General features: G+C 39.4%; 1 protein-coding gene across 2 annotated transcripts; it reads left to right on the forward strand.

Moving 5' to 3' along the window:
- Window positions 1-62: 62 nt before the first annotated feature.
- On the forward strand, window positions 63-14,018 carry ZCCHC4 (zinc finger CCHC-type containing 4). Of its 2 annotated transcripts, XM_075023967.1 has the most exons (13): window positions 63-197; window positions 513-631; window positions 1,999-2,081; window positions 2,772-3,047; window positions 3,550-3,630; window positions 3,945-4,017; window positions 5,630-5,780; window positions 6,191-6,291; window positions 9,740-9,861; window positions 10,487-10,562; window positions 11,078-11,129; window positions 11,886-12,030; window positions 13,702-14,018. In XM_075023967.1, exons 1-13 carry the CDS (start codon window positions 86-88, stop codon window positions 13,844-13,846), a joined length of 1,536 nt encoding a protein of 511 aa, XP_074880068.1. In that variant the 5' UTR covers window positions 63-85; the 3' UTR covers window positions 13,847-14,018. The 2 variants fall into 2 exon arrangements, with proteins under 2 accessions (XP_074880068.1, XP_074880078.1); XM_075023977.1 differs by lacking the exons at window positions 9,740-9,861; window positions 10,487-10,562; window positions 11,078-11,129; window positions 11,886-12,030; window positions 13,702-14,018 and adding an exon at window positions 7,852-9,727.
- The last annotated feature ends 200 nt before the right edge of the window (window positions 14,019-14,218 follow it).

The following is a 14,218-nucleotide window of genomic DNA, read 5'->3' on the forward strand; positions in this document are numbered from 1 at the left end:
ACCGCTGGGGGGCGCCGTAGCGCCGGCTGCGCCGCTCCTGCCTTACCCAGCGGGTGGCCAGGGCTGCCGGGAAGGAGGCGGTGACATGGCGGCCAGCGGGGAGGGTGACCCGGAGGACTTGTGCGGTGCGGAGCGGCCGGGAGCGGGCGGGCTGGCCCTGCTCGGCCTGGCGCCCAGCGCTCCCAGCTGTCCGCACGGTGAGCCGGGCGGCGAGGAGGCCGCTCGGGCGGGATGGGGGCGCGGGCCCCGCCGAGGGGAGGAGCGGGGCCGGCCGGGGGCTCTGACGGGCCTGACTGAGGTGGCCGCCGTTCCCGGGGGGTGGGGGTTTGACACCTGCCTGAGCGTCTCTGCTGCTCGTCTGCAGCTCCTCTCTCGGCTCCCCTGTGAGGGGTTGTGCTTTACGGTAGCCTTTGGTAATGCTTTATTCTGGAAGCGTGAGACTTGCAGCGGAGGCATTAAAACGGATCTGTTGGTGTCCCCTGTGTCATCGTGTAATTACGTTTGTCGTTTAGGTCCTGCTCTTCTGTTTGTAAAGACCAGCCAAGGAAAGGAGGAAGGAAGAAGATTTTATGCGTGTTCAGCTTGTAGGGATAGAAAAGATTGTAACTTTTTCCAGTGGGAAGATGAGAAGGTAAGAGAGCGCTGCTTAAGGCTATGGTAAATATTGGCGATTTTTTTCTCTATTTAACAGAAAATGGCGGGGACACACAGAGTATATTTTGTTCTGGAAATGCGTGGCAATTGCTGTTTTGTAAGCTTTGTCTAATAGTTTGTATTTAGCAGAGCTCTTGTTTCTGTCAGGAGAACGTGTTGCAAGTATAACTTTCAAGGAAGGCTGTATACATTTTGAGCAAAACTGGCATTTGTTTCTGTATTGCCAAAACACTTAGGTATTTGAGTTACGAAGTTTGCGAATACTATGCAATGTTGAATAAAATAGGACAGTTCTGGTCCCAAGATGTTCTCGTCTTCCATGGTTAAGACAGAGAAAATCTGGTGGACACAGGCAAACAATGAGATATACAAAATAGTGAGATGATGGGGATCAGCGTGATGCTCAGTAGTCTCAGAATATCTGCAGCAGTTCCTCTTTGTCTAAAGAACTTTGGTCAGATAATTGTAGGGTAACAAAATTGGGATTGACATGTATTCATGGAGACCTTGCTGCAGTTTTTGTCCATTAAATTTTGTGTTGCTTTTTCTGTTTCCTAAATGAGTATCTTGTGTTGTGGTCATTGCTCTCAGCAGGTTGGCAGGCTGGAATTTAATTGCATTCATAAGCGGTTCATTGCTGGGCTGGTTACTACTGAAAAGTTGCATAAAGAAAAAATGAGGTGGTTAATCACTTGGTTGGGTAGATATACATGATATTCCTAGTGAAATTTCATTATAAATTTCACTTGTGTCATGGTGTCTTTTGTTCTATTGAATTTTACTGTCTCTGCCTTTAAACAAATCAGTTCCATAAGTTTTGCATGAATGTCTCGAAACTCTATTGACTGTGAAACCCTAAGTATGTTTTGTGGGAACAAAGTAGAAGACTCAGAGAAGAGCATGTTATTTTAAAATAATCACACACAAAAGACTTGGGCAACATTTCTACTGTCATCAGTTGTTCAGTATCAGATCATAGTACTTCAGAGGCGATGCAACTGCTGGCATGCATTAATGGAAAGTATACCTCTTTCCATTTTCATCATAATCATGTTTTGAGTTTTTCTCTGAGTATGATATGTAGTAGAAGAATGAAATTCTTCTATATATTTTGTTTGCACAGTTTAAATTCATGAGAGACTCATGTTGTTTTGCAGCATGCTTCTGTGCTGCAGTCGTGCTTGTTCTTAAGCAACAATCCAAAGGATGTGATAATTTTTCTGTGCAGAGTAACTAAAGCATAAGACCTTTGATGCACCCTTTTTGTTTAATATTGAGATTTAATGTAAAATACAGAGTGATATCTGTTTGTTTTGTAACTTTTTATATACATAAATTTTACAGGTATCGGAAACTAGGCTTGTGGCACGTGAAGAATATAATAGAAATCATCAGCCGCCTTTTACACACAGGCAGAATGTGGAAAGGTATTGTTAAATATATTTTCTGCACTAAAAATCAAGTAATACAAGTTTAGGTACTCTGAATGTAGAGGTAATATCTCAGGATTCTTTAAAATACGAAAACATACCAGAGGGATTTGGAAGAATAAGAACTTGTTGACTGCAATGGGAAAATAGCATGAAACATCTAATTAGAGCATGGTGTTTTCAACCCAGGAACTGTTTTGGTTTTTTTTTTTTCTGTGTGTGTATAGTTCTTACATTAGTGCTCATTATGCGTTAACAAGAGGTCAGTACTAGTTTCAGTTCAAACAGTTATTCCTGACTTCAGTGTGCAAAAGTAACAGGCTTAATATTGTGAAAAGAAGCAAAGGTAATACAGCAACAAATAATGTCCAAGTTTTCTGTATAAACATACAGGACTGCTTGCTGGTAGTGAATATGGAGTTTTCACTCTGTAATCCAGTTATTTTACAGGGAATCTCAGTATATTTGGCCAGCGTATTATATGCTTTTTAAAGTGTCCTTTGAATATTTTTTCATCAGTATTCATTCACGTGTATATAATGGAGTTTTGCAAGAGCAATTTAAACTACATTGCTTGTTTAAAGGCCTGAACTCTTAAAAAATGTGAAACCCCCTTCATTGTTCCCCTTCATATATTTTATAGAAGCTTTTTCAAAGTTTGTTCCCTATTGTTTTTTGTATTTAAAGGTACAAGAATTTTATTCTGTTGCCATTATCGAAGAGGAGGTTTTGCCAGGAATGCCAGCAATTGCTGTTTCCAGCTGAATGGGAAAAACACCTGGATCACCAGTTCCTGTGTAATATCTCCATTGCCCAGTTAAAAAGTCCCAGTCAACTTCTGTATCCACTGGAGAATAAAAAAACAAATGCACAGTATTTATTTGCAGACAGAAGTTGCCAGTTCCTACTGGATCTTATTATTGATTTAGGATTCAGACGAGTGCTCTCTGTTGGAACACCCAGGTACATCAGTGAGAATTGTTACACTTTCAAATAATATTTCCCTCAACACTGTGCAGCTTACTAATTTATAAATAATCAAGGATTCTCCCATAATAAGAGGTTCACCATGCTTTAGTTGGTTGGGATTATCCAAGCATCTAGTGGGGTCTTTGAGCTTGTAAGGTACAGGAGAAGACTGTAGCTAAACTGACAATAACACACATACACACTTTAAATGCCCTGCTTTGTTTCTTACAGAAGTGACAATGAGTTTCTTTGCTTATGTTTGGGGTTTTTTGTCCATGGTGATCCAGTAGGCTCCAGTGACTTTTCATCTTTTAAGACTAACATATTTTTCTAACTTTGAATATTAGCTAAGTGGAATCATCCAAATTCAGATTACTCCATTTTCTCTATCTGTTTGGTTTTAGGTTTAGTAAAGTACGAGGCATTCTTGTCTTGCAAGATTATTTCTGAAGCCAATGATTATGTGTTAAATTTCTTTGCTCCAATTATACTTCAGGCTTCATGAAATGATCCAGTCAAAAGCATCACAAGGAGAAGATTTCAGGGTTAGAAGCCTTCTGCTAGATATTGATTTCAGGTAGGTTTTGACAAATGTTTTTCTGTCTGAAGAGTATGTACAAAGATTTGTGTTCTTATTGCTTTAAAAGATAAATTGGTGGTTGTTTTCCCTTTCCTGTCTCTGCATCTCTGTTCCTGCACACATACACAAGTGACATCCAGTTTATGAGAAAAGTAATTATACTTAATAATTCTCAGCATTGGTATGTGTTGTCAGTAATCGGAACCCAAAGATGTTGTTTTTCTTAAGGCCTTGTTTTCACTGTAAATGCCCCTTAGGGCAGGCAAGAAGTTGTTTATATTTTTCTACCACTATTAAAACTTGTTTTACAGGTATTCACAGTTTTACACAGAGGATGAATTCTGCCACTACAACATGTTTAATCATTATTTTTTTGGTGGAGAGGTAAGGCCAAGTATTTCTTGAGTACTTTGTAAGGAAGTACATGTTGTTGATGCAGAATTTTGTAAGAAAGTCATGGCTAGTCTAGTAGAAAACAACTATCGTGAGACAAAAATGGTCAACAGTACTGGAAATCAAAGAGTAACAGTGCCTCTTCAGGAATTCTTTCCCCACTTGATTCAAAGATAAAGTTGCCGATTAAATTTATGCTAACTAATGTTACTTACACACATTAACTGCTGCTTTTATTAAAATGACAGCTTGGTGTGAGTTGTTGCATTATATAAGTATTCATTAGCCCTCTTCCTGTGTTGTTACAACAGAATTAATTGTTTTATTCCCAGCCTTTAGAGACCCAGTAGATGCCATGGGACTTGTTCACTGGTACTTGAGGTGGGAGGGAAGAGGCTGTTTTTCTGCTTTGTTCCAGGCAATCAAGGTCAAAAGGTTAACCTTGTCATAAAATGAGGTTGAATTAATATAATTGTTAAAGAAAATGCTGATTTTGTTTTTAAATGCCACATTGGGTGCTTAATTTTGATTTTATTAGGTAACCTGCAGCTGTAGTTGGACATTTATTGTAGCTTCGTACAGAGAATCACAGTGTAATTCAATTCCAAACATTAATTTCAAACATTTATCCCAATAGTATACTCACTCACTCTTTGCTCTTCCACTGCCATTATTAGTAAGCCACCACTGATTTGCATAAACATGTTTATTGCAATACCTTTCATACTATGTAGGTAATTTTCAGATTTTTTCCATTCTAAAGGCTAATTTTGAATGGTATCTGGAAAATAAAAAGAATTGTCTAGAATGAAATGGGAGGCTGGTCTGAAAGCCTTACCTTTGAATGTTTTTAATCCATTACTGTATTCAAGTTTTGTATTTTTCAATTAAAACAAAAGACTGTTCATCTGCATTATAAACACTGTAGTGTTATTTTCAAGGTGTGAAAAGGTGACATCTGTAATGACACTGTATTGCAGCGTATTCAAGGACTGAATTGCAGCACTTTTGAATGTGTATTTGTGTTAAAAATCTGGTTTTGGAATGCAGTTGAATCTAAGTAATAGATGAGAGAACACTGCAAGAAGGCAGTGAATACATACCTTTTTACATTTCCTTCAATAATATTGAGTCCAGGTTAGATTGCTAAAATTTGAACACGATGTATTTTTATAACTAGTATGGATTCAACTGGTTTGCAGGAGACTGAATTTTTTCGCATTATTTTGATAGTGCTTTACAGAATAAAACTAAAGTTAAAGGGCATAAATAAAATGTATTCTGAGCCTGAACTTTGCTTTCTTGCTATGAATAACATCTTTTTTCCAAGTAAAATTTAGTACCCTTAGGAAGAAGACTATCTTAGGAAGCTTGAACTGCATCTGCCCTTGATACATTATCTCTAACTGAACAGGGCACTTGTTTTCAGTGCTTCAAATCTAGTTTTTTTTGAATGCTACACAAGAGGAAATTCACCTCCACAAGAGGAAGTAACTTCCATCTTCAAAGTTGAAACTTCTAAAATAATAAATTACAAGGAAAGTATTTTTACAGTTCCAGTTCTTGAATCTGTATTTCTGAAATTAACCTCTGTTTCTTACAGGCTGCACGTGAAGCTTGTAGGAAATTCTTACATCAAGGCAATGGTGGAAGAGTCATTATGGTAACTGATCCCCCATTTGGAGGTTTAGTGGGAGCACTGGCTGCTAGTTTTAAAAAACTGATGGCAATGTGGAAGGAGACAGGAAAAGAAGGTATGTATTACAACTGTGATTCTTGCTACTTGGGTGAATGTGAACACATATGTTATGATTTCTAAAGATGAACTACTATATATCTAATTTACTCTCCTGATACTTTTAGTTTAATAATACCAAATTCTCTAAGTCTCTCTCAAAAACTTTGCAATTAAAATGGACTTTAAAGGTAGAGAAGAATAAGCTGTCAAACCAGTACCATTTCTTACCAACCTAGGCGGGTGACAAGAGCTGTTAGTTAAGTGGAGCTTACAGTTCCGCATATACAAAATATGCCAAAACTTTGTCGCCTAAAGGAACTAGTTCTTATGCCCAGCATGAGGTTACATGTATTCAGAATGTTTACTGTAAATTTTTCATGCTTCATGTACCTTGTTTTTCTTTAATGTACATCTTTTCATTACTAGGTCATAACAACCAAGAGATGCCCATGTTCTGGATATTTCCATACTTCTTTGAGTCTCGTATTCTTGAATTTTTCCCAAGCTTCAGTATGATAGATTACCAGGTAAGACTGAACGCAGTGAATCTGCTAAATTTCAGTCATGTGCAATGTGAACAGGAATATGAATGAAAGCAGATATAATGGTAGCGCTAGTCTGTAGATGGGCTGCCTTCTTGAACTCCAGTTTTGACTTGGAGGTACTGCAAACCCTGTGGTGCTCATCAAGTGAAGCCCAGATTCTGTATTTGTATTAGTCACACCTTTGACAACTTTGTCACACTCCGACAGTTTATATGTATCTTTTAACTTACTGTCATCTGTCCATTAACTCATATCTTCTGCTGGGTTTTCAGTTGTGGTCGGTTGACCCTGGCTGGATGCCAGGTACCCACCAGAGCCGTTCTATCACTCCCTCTCCTCAACTGGACAGGGGAGAGAAAATATAACTTGTGGGTCGAGATAAGGACAGGAGAGATCACTCACCAGTTACTGTCACGGGCAAAACAGACTCAGCTTGGGAAAATTAACTCACTTTATTACAAATCAACCACAGTAGGGTAATGAGAAATAAAATCAAATCTCAGAACACCTTCCCTCCACCCCTTCCTTCTTCCCGGGCACAACTTCACTCCTGGATTCTCTACCAACCCCCCGAGTGGCACAGGAGGACAGGGATGGGGTTTACGGTCAGTTCACCACACGTTATTTTCTGCTGCTTCATCCTCCTCAGGGGGAGGACTCCTCACACTCTTCCCCTGCTCCAGCGTGGGGTCCCACCCATGGGAGACAGTCCTCCATGAACTTCTCCAGCGTAGGTCCTTCCATGGGCTGCAGTTCTTCACGAACTGCTCCAGCATGGGTCCTTTCCACGGTGTGCAGTCCTTCAGGAGCACACTGCTCCAGCGTGGGTCCCCCACGGGGTCACAAGTCCTGCCAGAAAACCTGCTCCGTGGGCTCTTCTCTCCGCAGGTCCTGCCAGGAGCCTGCTCCAGCACGGGGTTCCCACAGGGTCACAGCCCCCTTCGGGCATCACCTGATCTGGTGTGGGGTCCTCCACGGGCTGCAGGTGGATATCTGCTCCACCGTGGACCTCCATGGGCTGCAGGGAGACAGCCTGCCTCACCATGGTCTTCCCCACGGGCTGCAGGGGAATCTCTGCTCTGGCACCTGGAGCATCTCCTCCCCCTCCTGCTTCACTGACCTTGGTGTCTGCAGGGTTGTTTTCTCTTATATGTTCTCACTCCTGTCTCCTGCTGCCATTTCTGTCTGTCCCAACTTTTTTTCCCTTCCTAAAAATGTTATCCCAGAGGCGTTACCACTATCGCTGATTGGCTCAGCCTTGGCCGGCACTAGGTCTGTCTTAGAGCTGGCTGGTATTGGCTCTCTCAAACACAGGGGAATCTTCCAGCAGCTTCTTACAGAAGCCACTCCTGTAACCCCCCTGACTACCAAAACCTTGCTACACAAAGCCAATACATGCCTAACCATGCCATTGTATTTAATTCTCATTACTGAAATCCGTTCTTACCAACACTTACAACTGAACCTACATACTTAAACCACTTCTATACCCAACATACAGATTTATACATTCTTATTAATTACTCTCCCCTGTCCTTTAAGAGATAGATATTCCATGGGCTTCTTCCACTCGTCCAGATGTTCACACACAGGTTATGACGTGGGCCCCATCCGTCAGGATGAGTGATCAGGACAGGAGAAGCAGTATGTTCTATCGTTGGGCACCAGCACCGGCTTGGTTTGGGTCACCGATGCACTTCTCTGGTTCCTTGTGAAGTTCACTCCTCTGCAGTTCAGGTCATTCCTGCTACATTACTTCCTACAACATACAACTCACATCACAGATTATTTTTCCCCCAAGGTTAAATGTCCTTGAGGCACACACTGGGTCTCCCCATCCTTCTGCATTACCCACCAAGTACACCCAGGTCCCTGTTCGGGCACCAAAAAGGACTGTGGTGGGTTGACCCTGGGTGGATGCCAGGTGCCCACCAAAGCCGCTCTATCACTCCCCCTTCTCAGCTGGACAGAGGGGAGAAAATATAACAAAAGGCTCGTGGGTCAAGATAAGGACAGTTTAATAAAGTGAAAGCAAAGGTCACACACAAAAGCAAAGAAAACCAAATGATGTTATTCTCTACTTCCCATCAGCAGGCGATGTCTAGCCACTTCCTGGGAAGCAGGGCTTCAGTACATGTAGTGGTTGCTCTGGAAGACAAAAATACCCCCCTTTCTGTCTCCCTATACTTAGCTTTTATATCTGAGCTGATGTCATATGGTATGGAATATCTGTTTGGTTAGTTTAGGTCAGCTGTCCTGGTTATGTCCCCTCCCAAGATCTTGCCCAGCCCCAGCCTGCCATTGAGGGGGGGGGGGCAAAAATGTTGGAGAGACAGCCTTGATGCTGTGCCAGCACTGCTCAGCAGTAGCCAAAACACTGGTGTGTTATCAACACCTTTCTAGCTACTGATGGCAGAGCACAGCACTACGAGGGCTGCTATGGGGAGTATTAACTCCGTGTTAGCCAGACCCAGTACATCAGTGTGACAAAATTTGCAGGTGCAAAATTTCGACAGGTGCATATTGCAAAGGTGAGAGGTAACTTGAAGAAAAGTGTTTCATTCTTCCCAGATGTTGAAATGTCAGCAGCATGGTGGGTAATGCCCAGCCCTAGTCCAAAAAAAATTTAAGGTCTTTCATCTCCAAAACTGCTGGGACCAGAGTAGAATTACAACAATGGAAAATTTTGGAATTAGGTAATAAATGAAGTTGTCAGTGATAAAGCAATAATCTGTCATCAACTTCTCCAGTATTGTATCCATTCTGTAAGTTGTTTAAGAATGCGTACATCAGTGACTTTTGAGAGCTCAATCGTGGGTATTCATGGTGTTAAAGTTTTATTTTCTCATATAACAACTCTGCATAAAGTTTGATGTGGGTGTTCTGAACAACGTATTTGTATCTTGTAGAATGGAAATTTGTGCTAGGCTAGACTCTGCATTCCTGCTAGTGGTCAGAGATGAGAATTTTTGTGACAAGTCTCTGAAGGCAGTGCTGGAAACAGCAGGGATGATTGGATTTGCAACTTTGTAATTATTCTGAGATTAAGATGCATGTCAGCTTTGGTACTGCCAGATAGACCAAATGGTATAGTTCCTTTTTTTTTTAATGGGTTGCTCTTTTGTAGGGCAACTGCAATGTTATTTTAGATATCCCATGCAAAAGAGCAAAAAGGGGTAAATAAAATAGGGTTATTGTAGTACTGGGAACTTAGTTTCTTGAGTCTAGCCTGATATTATGGTTGCACAAATTTAAAAATAAGTGAGACAGAATACTTGCTGTAGAATTTGTAATCTAATTTGGGGTTAGAGTCTTTTATATAAAAATTAAAAATTCATAAGGCACATATAAAGATGATAAATATGTAAATAGTTCTGCCTGTGCTTAGCATTCAGTTTAAAACTCTTTTTCTATGGTTTTATTTTTCTAGGTAGACTATGATAATCATGCACTTTATAAACACGGTAAGACAGGTCGTAGACAGTCTCCTGTCCGTATCTTCACGAACCTCACCCCAAGTATGATTGTACTTCCTGTAGAAGAGGGTTATAGGTAAGATGTGTTAATGCTCAAGTGGATGAAAGAGTGTTTGTTCTTAATTACGGCATAACATCTCTAAAGGACTTTGGGATGATGCTTTTCAGTATCATCATGCCTAACTTTTGGATGCCAGGCTCAAGAGCACATTTGTCTGTCTCATTCTAAGGTTGCATGTTCTATAAACAATGTGTAGGAGAGCTGGGCACCTAAAAAGAAAGTTACATTTTCCAGTGTGGAATGATGAGATTCCTCAGCTTGTCTGTAGGAAATGTTGTGTACACCTACGAGAGACATTTACAGCTATGCCTGATAATCAGCTTGGTTGAGACAGTAGTTAATAAAATGAACACTAAGAGAAGCATCAAGGACAAAGGAATGGATTTGGTTTGATTTACTGCTGATAGTGTTGCTAATTTGAATTCAAGCACCTGAATTTTACTATTTGGAGGTACTGTGTCTAAATGATTATGAGGCTCTGGGCCTAAGTGGTGATTTTATGCATCAAAACCAACAACTTTAATTTAGCAAAGTGATTTTGCAATCCTTGTATTTATTGTTGAGCTTGTATAAAATTAATTTATACTGCTTTGTGAGTGGACTAGTGGACTAGTACATTTATAATTTTTTTTTTCCCCAGGTTTTGCACTATATGTCAGCGGTATGTTAGTTCTGGTAACCAGCACTGCGAGATATGCAATTCATGTACGTCAAAAGTAAGTATTTTGACTTCTTTCTTGATGGTAGTTTTAGAAGTAGTCAGATAGTAATTTCTGTAATACCTGCTCTGGTAAAAACCTATTGTGATATCTATTTCCTTGGGAAACCCCAAAGAGTTCAGTTTTGTAGACTCATTATTAACTTCACAGGACATCATTCATAACCCACTGGAAGTTAATTTCTCTTTCCCCGATTCCTTTGTGTTGGAAAGAAGACAGGAAAAGTTTGCTACTTGCCTCTTACACCATACCTTATTCATCAGTGGTCTGTTGACACATATATTTCTTCTTATGTTTCGGAAGTTGTAGAACTTGCCAATTTCAAAATGCAGCCATTTTGCTGCGATTGTCACAGATTCTCAGGACCGCTGTTTCTAAGTTACAGTCCTTTCTACAGAGGACCTGTTTCCGTAAATAATGGGGACCATACATCAGTGGTTCAGTTTTAAGATGGCATCAGTGTTTTTTTTTAAAACAAACAAACAAACAATGCATTTATTCATCTTTTGTAGGATGGTAGACGATGGAAACATTGTGTTCTTTGCAAAAAATGTGTAAAACCCTGTGAGTACAGAAAAATACTTTTCTAAATAAAAGTACACTTATTGTTTAAGCTGTAGTCCAAAGAAACTGAGATTACAAACCGGAAGAGAAAATATTCTGTAAAAGAAATAAAATGTGATCATTCAGAAGACATAGAGTAAAGGAAAAATCTCAGTTTCACATGAGTAGCCATTCGATAACTTACGTATATTTGCACTGTGTGGAAACATGATAAATTCTTGTCAAGGCATACTACATCCCATTTGTATTTGTTACCGGAAAACTTAAATATTTTGATTTGTCATATAAGTGTTTACTGGTTTTGTAGACCTTTTCATTAGAATTTCATAAACAAATAGGCAATTACTAAGATGTTTGAGAGGGCATGATCAAATTATGTTTCATACACAAATGAAGTTGTATTTATAGCTGTGTTTAAATAGCTGAAGCAAATAATTTCTGTTACTGATACAGAAATTGCAATTTGTAAGTCCATTTTAACATCTGGACTATTTTTCATGTTAAGATCACATAGAGGATAATAATTCTAATGGCAAAATAGTTCAGTTATATTGAAATAGTTACGCAGTATATCTAATGAAGAAGCACCTGGCTGCCTTATGAAATGTGGTAACGCACCAGAAACTGACTACATCCACCTCTGTAAAACTAAAACAAAATCAAAAACCTGATAATAGAGCCTGTATTTAAAGCTTGGTGTCAGAATGATCATTCTAAACCTTTTCAAGATCATAGATCATGTTCCTTGTTTTGCAGCTTGGTTTCACTGTAATAATTGCAACTGCTGTGCTCTACAAAACCACACTTGTGAGAAGACTGATGCTGGCTGTTTTGTTTGTGGCAAGGCAGGTCACAAGCGCAGTACCTGTCCCAGTCTCTCCAGCACCAGAACAGCTTGCCAGTAAGTGTAATATTGCATTAATATAATAAAAGATAGCATTCAGATGAGATTAGATCTTATTTCACAGAAACAATTTAGAAAGAGATGATTTTTGGCTTTGGGTGCTGATGTCAGCTTTCACTATTGCCCGCTTGCTGTATTGCTGGGGAGTATATACTGAAGGGAGGATATGATAAAAACCAGGCAGGTCACTTACTGTGGCTCCCAATTCCTTAACTGTGGCTTTTCTTTCAAAACTGATTTATATGGATCCCAAACTTGGTGAATGGTGCATGGGGATAGCTCTGTCAAGAAGGTTCAGTATTAAAGTAATGAAGCACTTTTATCCCTATCAGATTCCTCATGAAAGGGCAAAGAAAAGAGTCACAACACTTTTTATTGCTTCCTGGCTCTTTCGCTGTGTTGTGGCATCTTTTTCTTTTTTCCTTCTGGTATTTCAGGTGATCTCTGTAGTATGGTCTAAATCTCCGCCATGTAAGATCTGCATTAATGAGGGTCACATTAAGTACTTCCATTCTGCCATGATTGTGCTTCTGTAACATACACAAGCACATACTTGTATATATCAAAAGACAAAAAAAATGGTGTGTGATGGTCTTCAGATGGATCTAACTGAAAAGAGGAAAGGGGATTTGCTAAGAGATGATCCAGCAGTTGGCTCAGTCTTTCCAGTTTGGGATAGGTGACCCGCACTTTTTTAACTTCCTCTCCAGAGTGCATGGGTTTGTTTGTGATTCTTGACTTGAGTGGCTGTAGCAGTGGAAATACAAATCTTCTCTCCTGAAAGACGTACCTCTGTTGCATAGTGAGATTCAGATAGTTAACCTCCTGGATCAGCATCAAGAGATTCATCAGATGCGTGCGGGATGGTAGAGGACTACAGCTATATTGCTTCATGTCCTGCTGTGACATTGATTTGAGTTTTGGTTATGGAGTATTAGAGAAAAAAGCCAGCAATATTTCATTTTACATATCTCTCTTAAAAATTCCCTCCTTGAATGTTTATTTTCTTTGCTTAAAAAAGTAAAAAGGATACTAAAAGAAATGCATGAAACCTCATGTTTCTTCTGTCAAGTAAGATGTTATTCTGTCCATTGTAGTGGAACGGTTTAGTCCTTTCAGGCCATCAGTTATTTCTTTTGCTGATTTATTGCAGAAGATAACTTTGGTTTCTTTTTCTAATAAAAACACCTGTATGTTTTATTTGTTAAAAATTATTCCATGTTTTGTCCTTTCTCAGAGACAGAGAACAATCCATTTGCTAGTTATATTTAGGTCCTGTATTATTTGCAGGAGTCTTCATAATGTTGTTAAACCTGATGTAGTTTCTTCTAAGCCTTTCTGTTATATATTCATACATTATATATTGGGCATGAAAGTCTGTATGTGCTTTTTTTGTACTTGGTGAGTGGCCTTTCTTAAATTTTCCACATCCATTTAAAGGTAAACGCTGAATAAATACATAAATGAAAATTAATGGCAGTAAAGTGGACAAACAGTTTTAGGAATATTAAATGTCATAACATTGTAAGATGAAATGTTCCTTGTACTTTTTGTGACAGTACTTCTGAGTTCATACACTTACCTGGACAGATTATTTAAAATACAGGCAAATGTAGAAGTACCTTCTCCATTTTATTCTAATCTTTATGTTCCTTTTTTGCTTTACAGAGTTGATGAAAAGCAAAAGCAGAAAACTCTAAAGAGGGTAAAGATGGGGATCTGTAAAAGATCAGCTATGAAGCATGCCATATTCTTCAGGAAGAAAGTAAAGAATAAGAAAAAAAAAGATGTGACTTCACTTGCTGATACATAGTTGTTAATATTTTTTTTGATGGCCAGCCTTTGATTCCATTTTCTAAAAATGTTAATATTAACATCCAAAATAAAACCTGATTGAATAAAAGGGACAATTCTTTTATTATACATCATTACTGGCACAAAAGACCCGCTAAGTAAACCATACACTTACCACATATTTGTATAATTAACAGTTTTGTGTGTTTAGGATTAGCTATTTGTCTGATTTAGTGGGAGTCTGAAGTTAAGGGAGGAGTACTGCTGAGAGGCGAGGTGTTGGTGGATGCTGTGGTTTTGCTGTAGGTGTCAGGGGACTTGGGGCAAAGGAGGAAGTGAGGTTGGGTGACGGGAAGGCACAAATTCTTAGGAATCCACTCTCTGTTAGTTC

The sequence above is a fragment of the Buteo buteo genome, chromosome 1 (genome assembly GCF_964188355.1).
Source record: "Buteo buteo chromosome 1, bButBut1.hap1.1, whole genome shotgun sequence".
Taxonomy (NCBI): domain Eukaryota; kingdom Metazoa; phylum Chordata; class Aves; order Accipitriformes; family Accipitridae; genus Buteo; species Buteo buteo.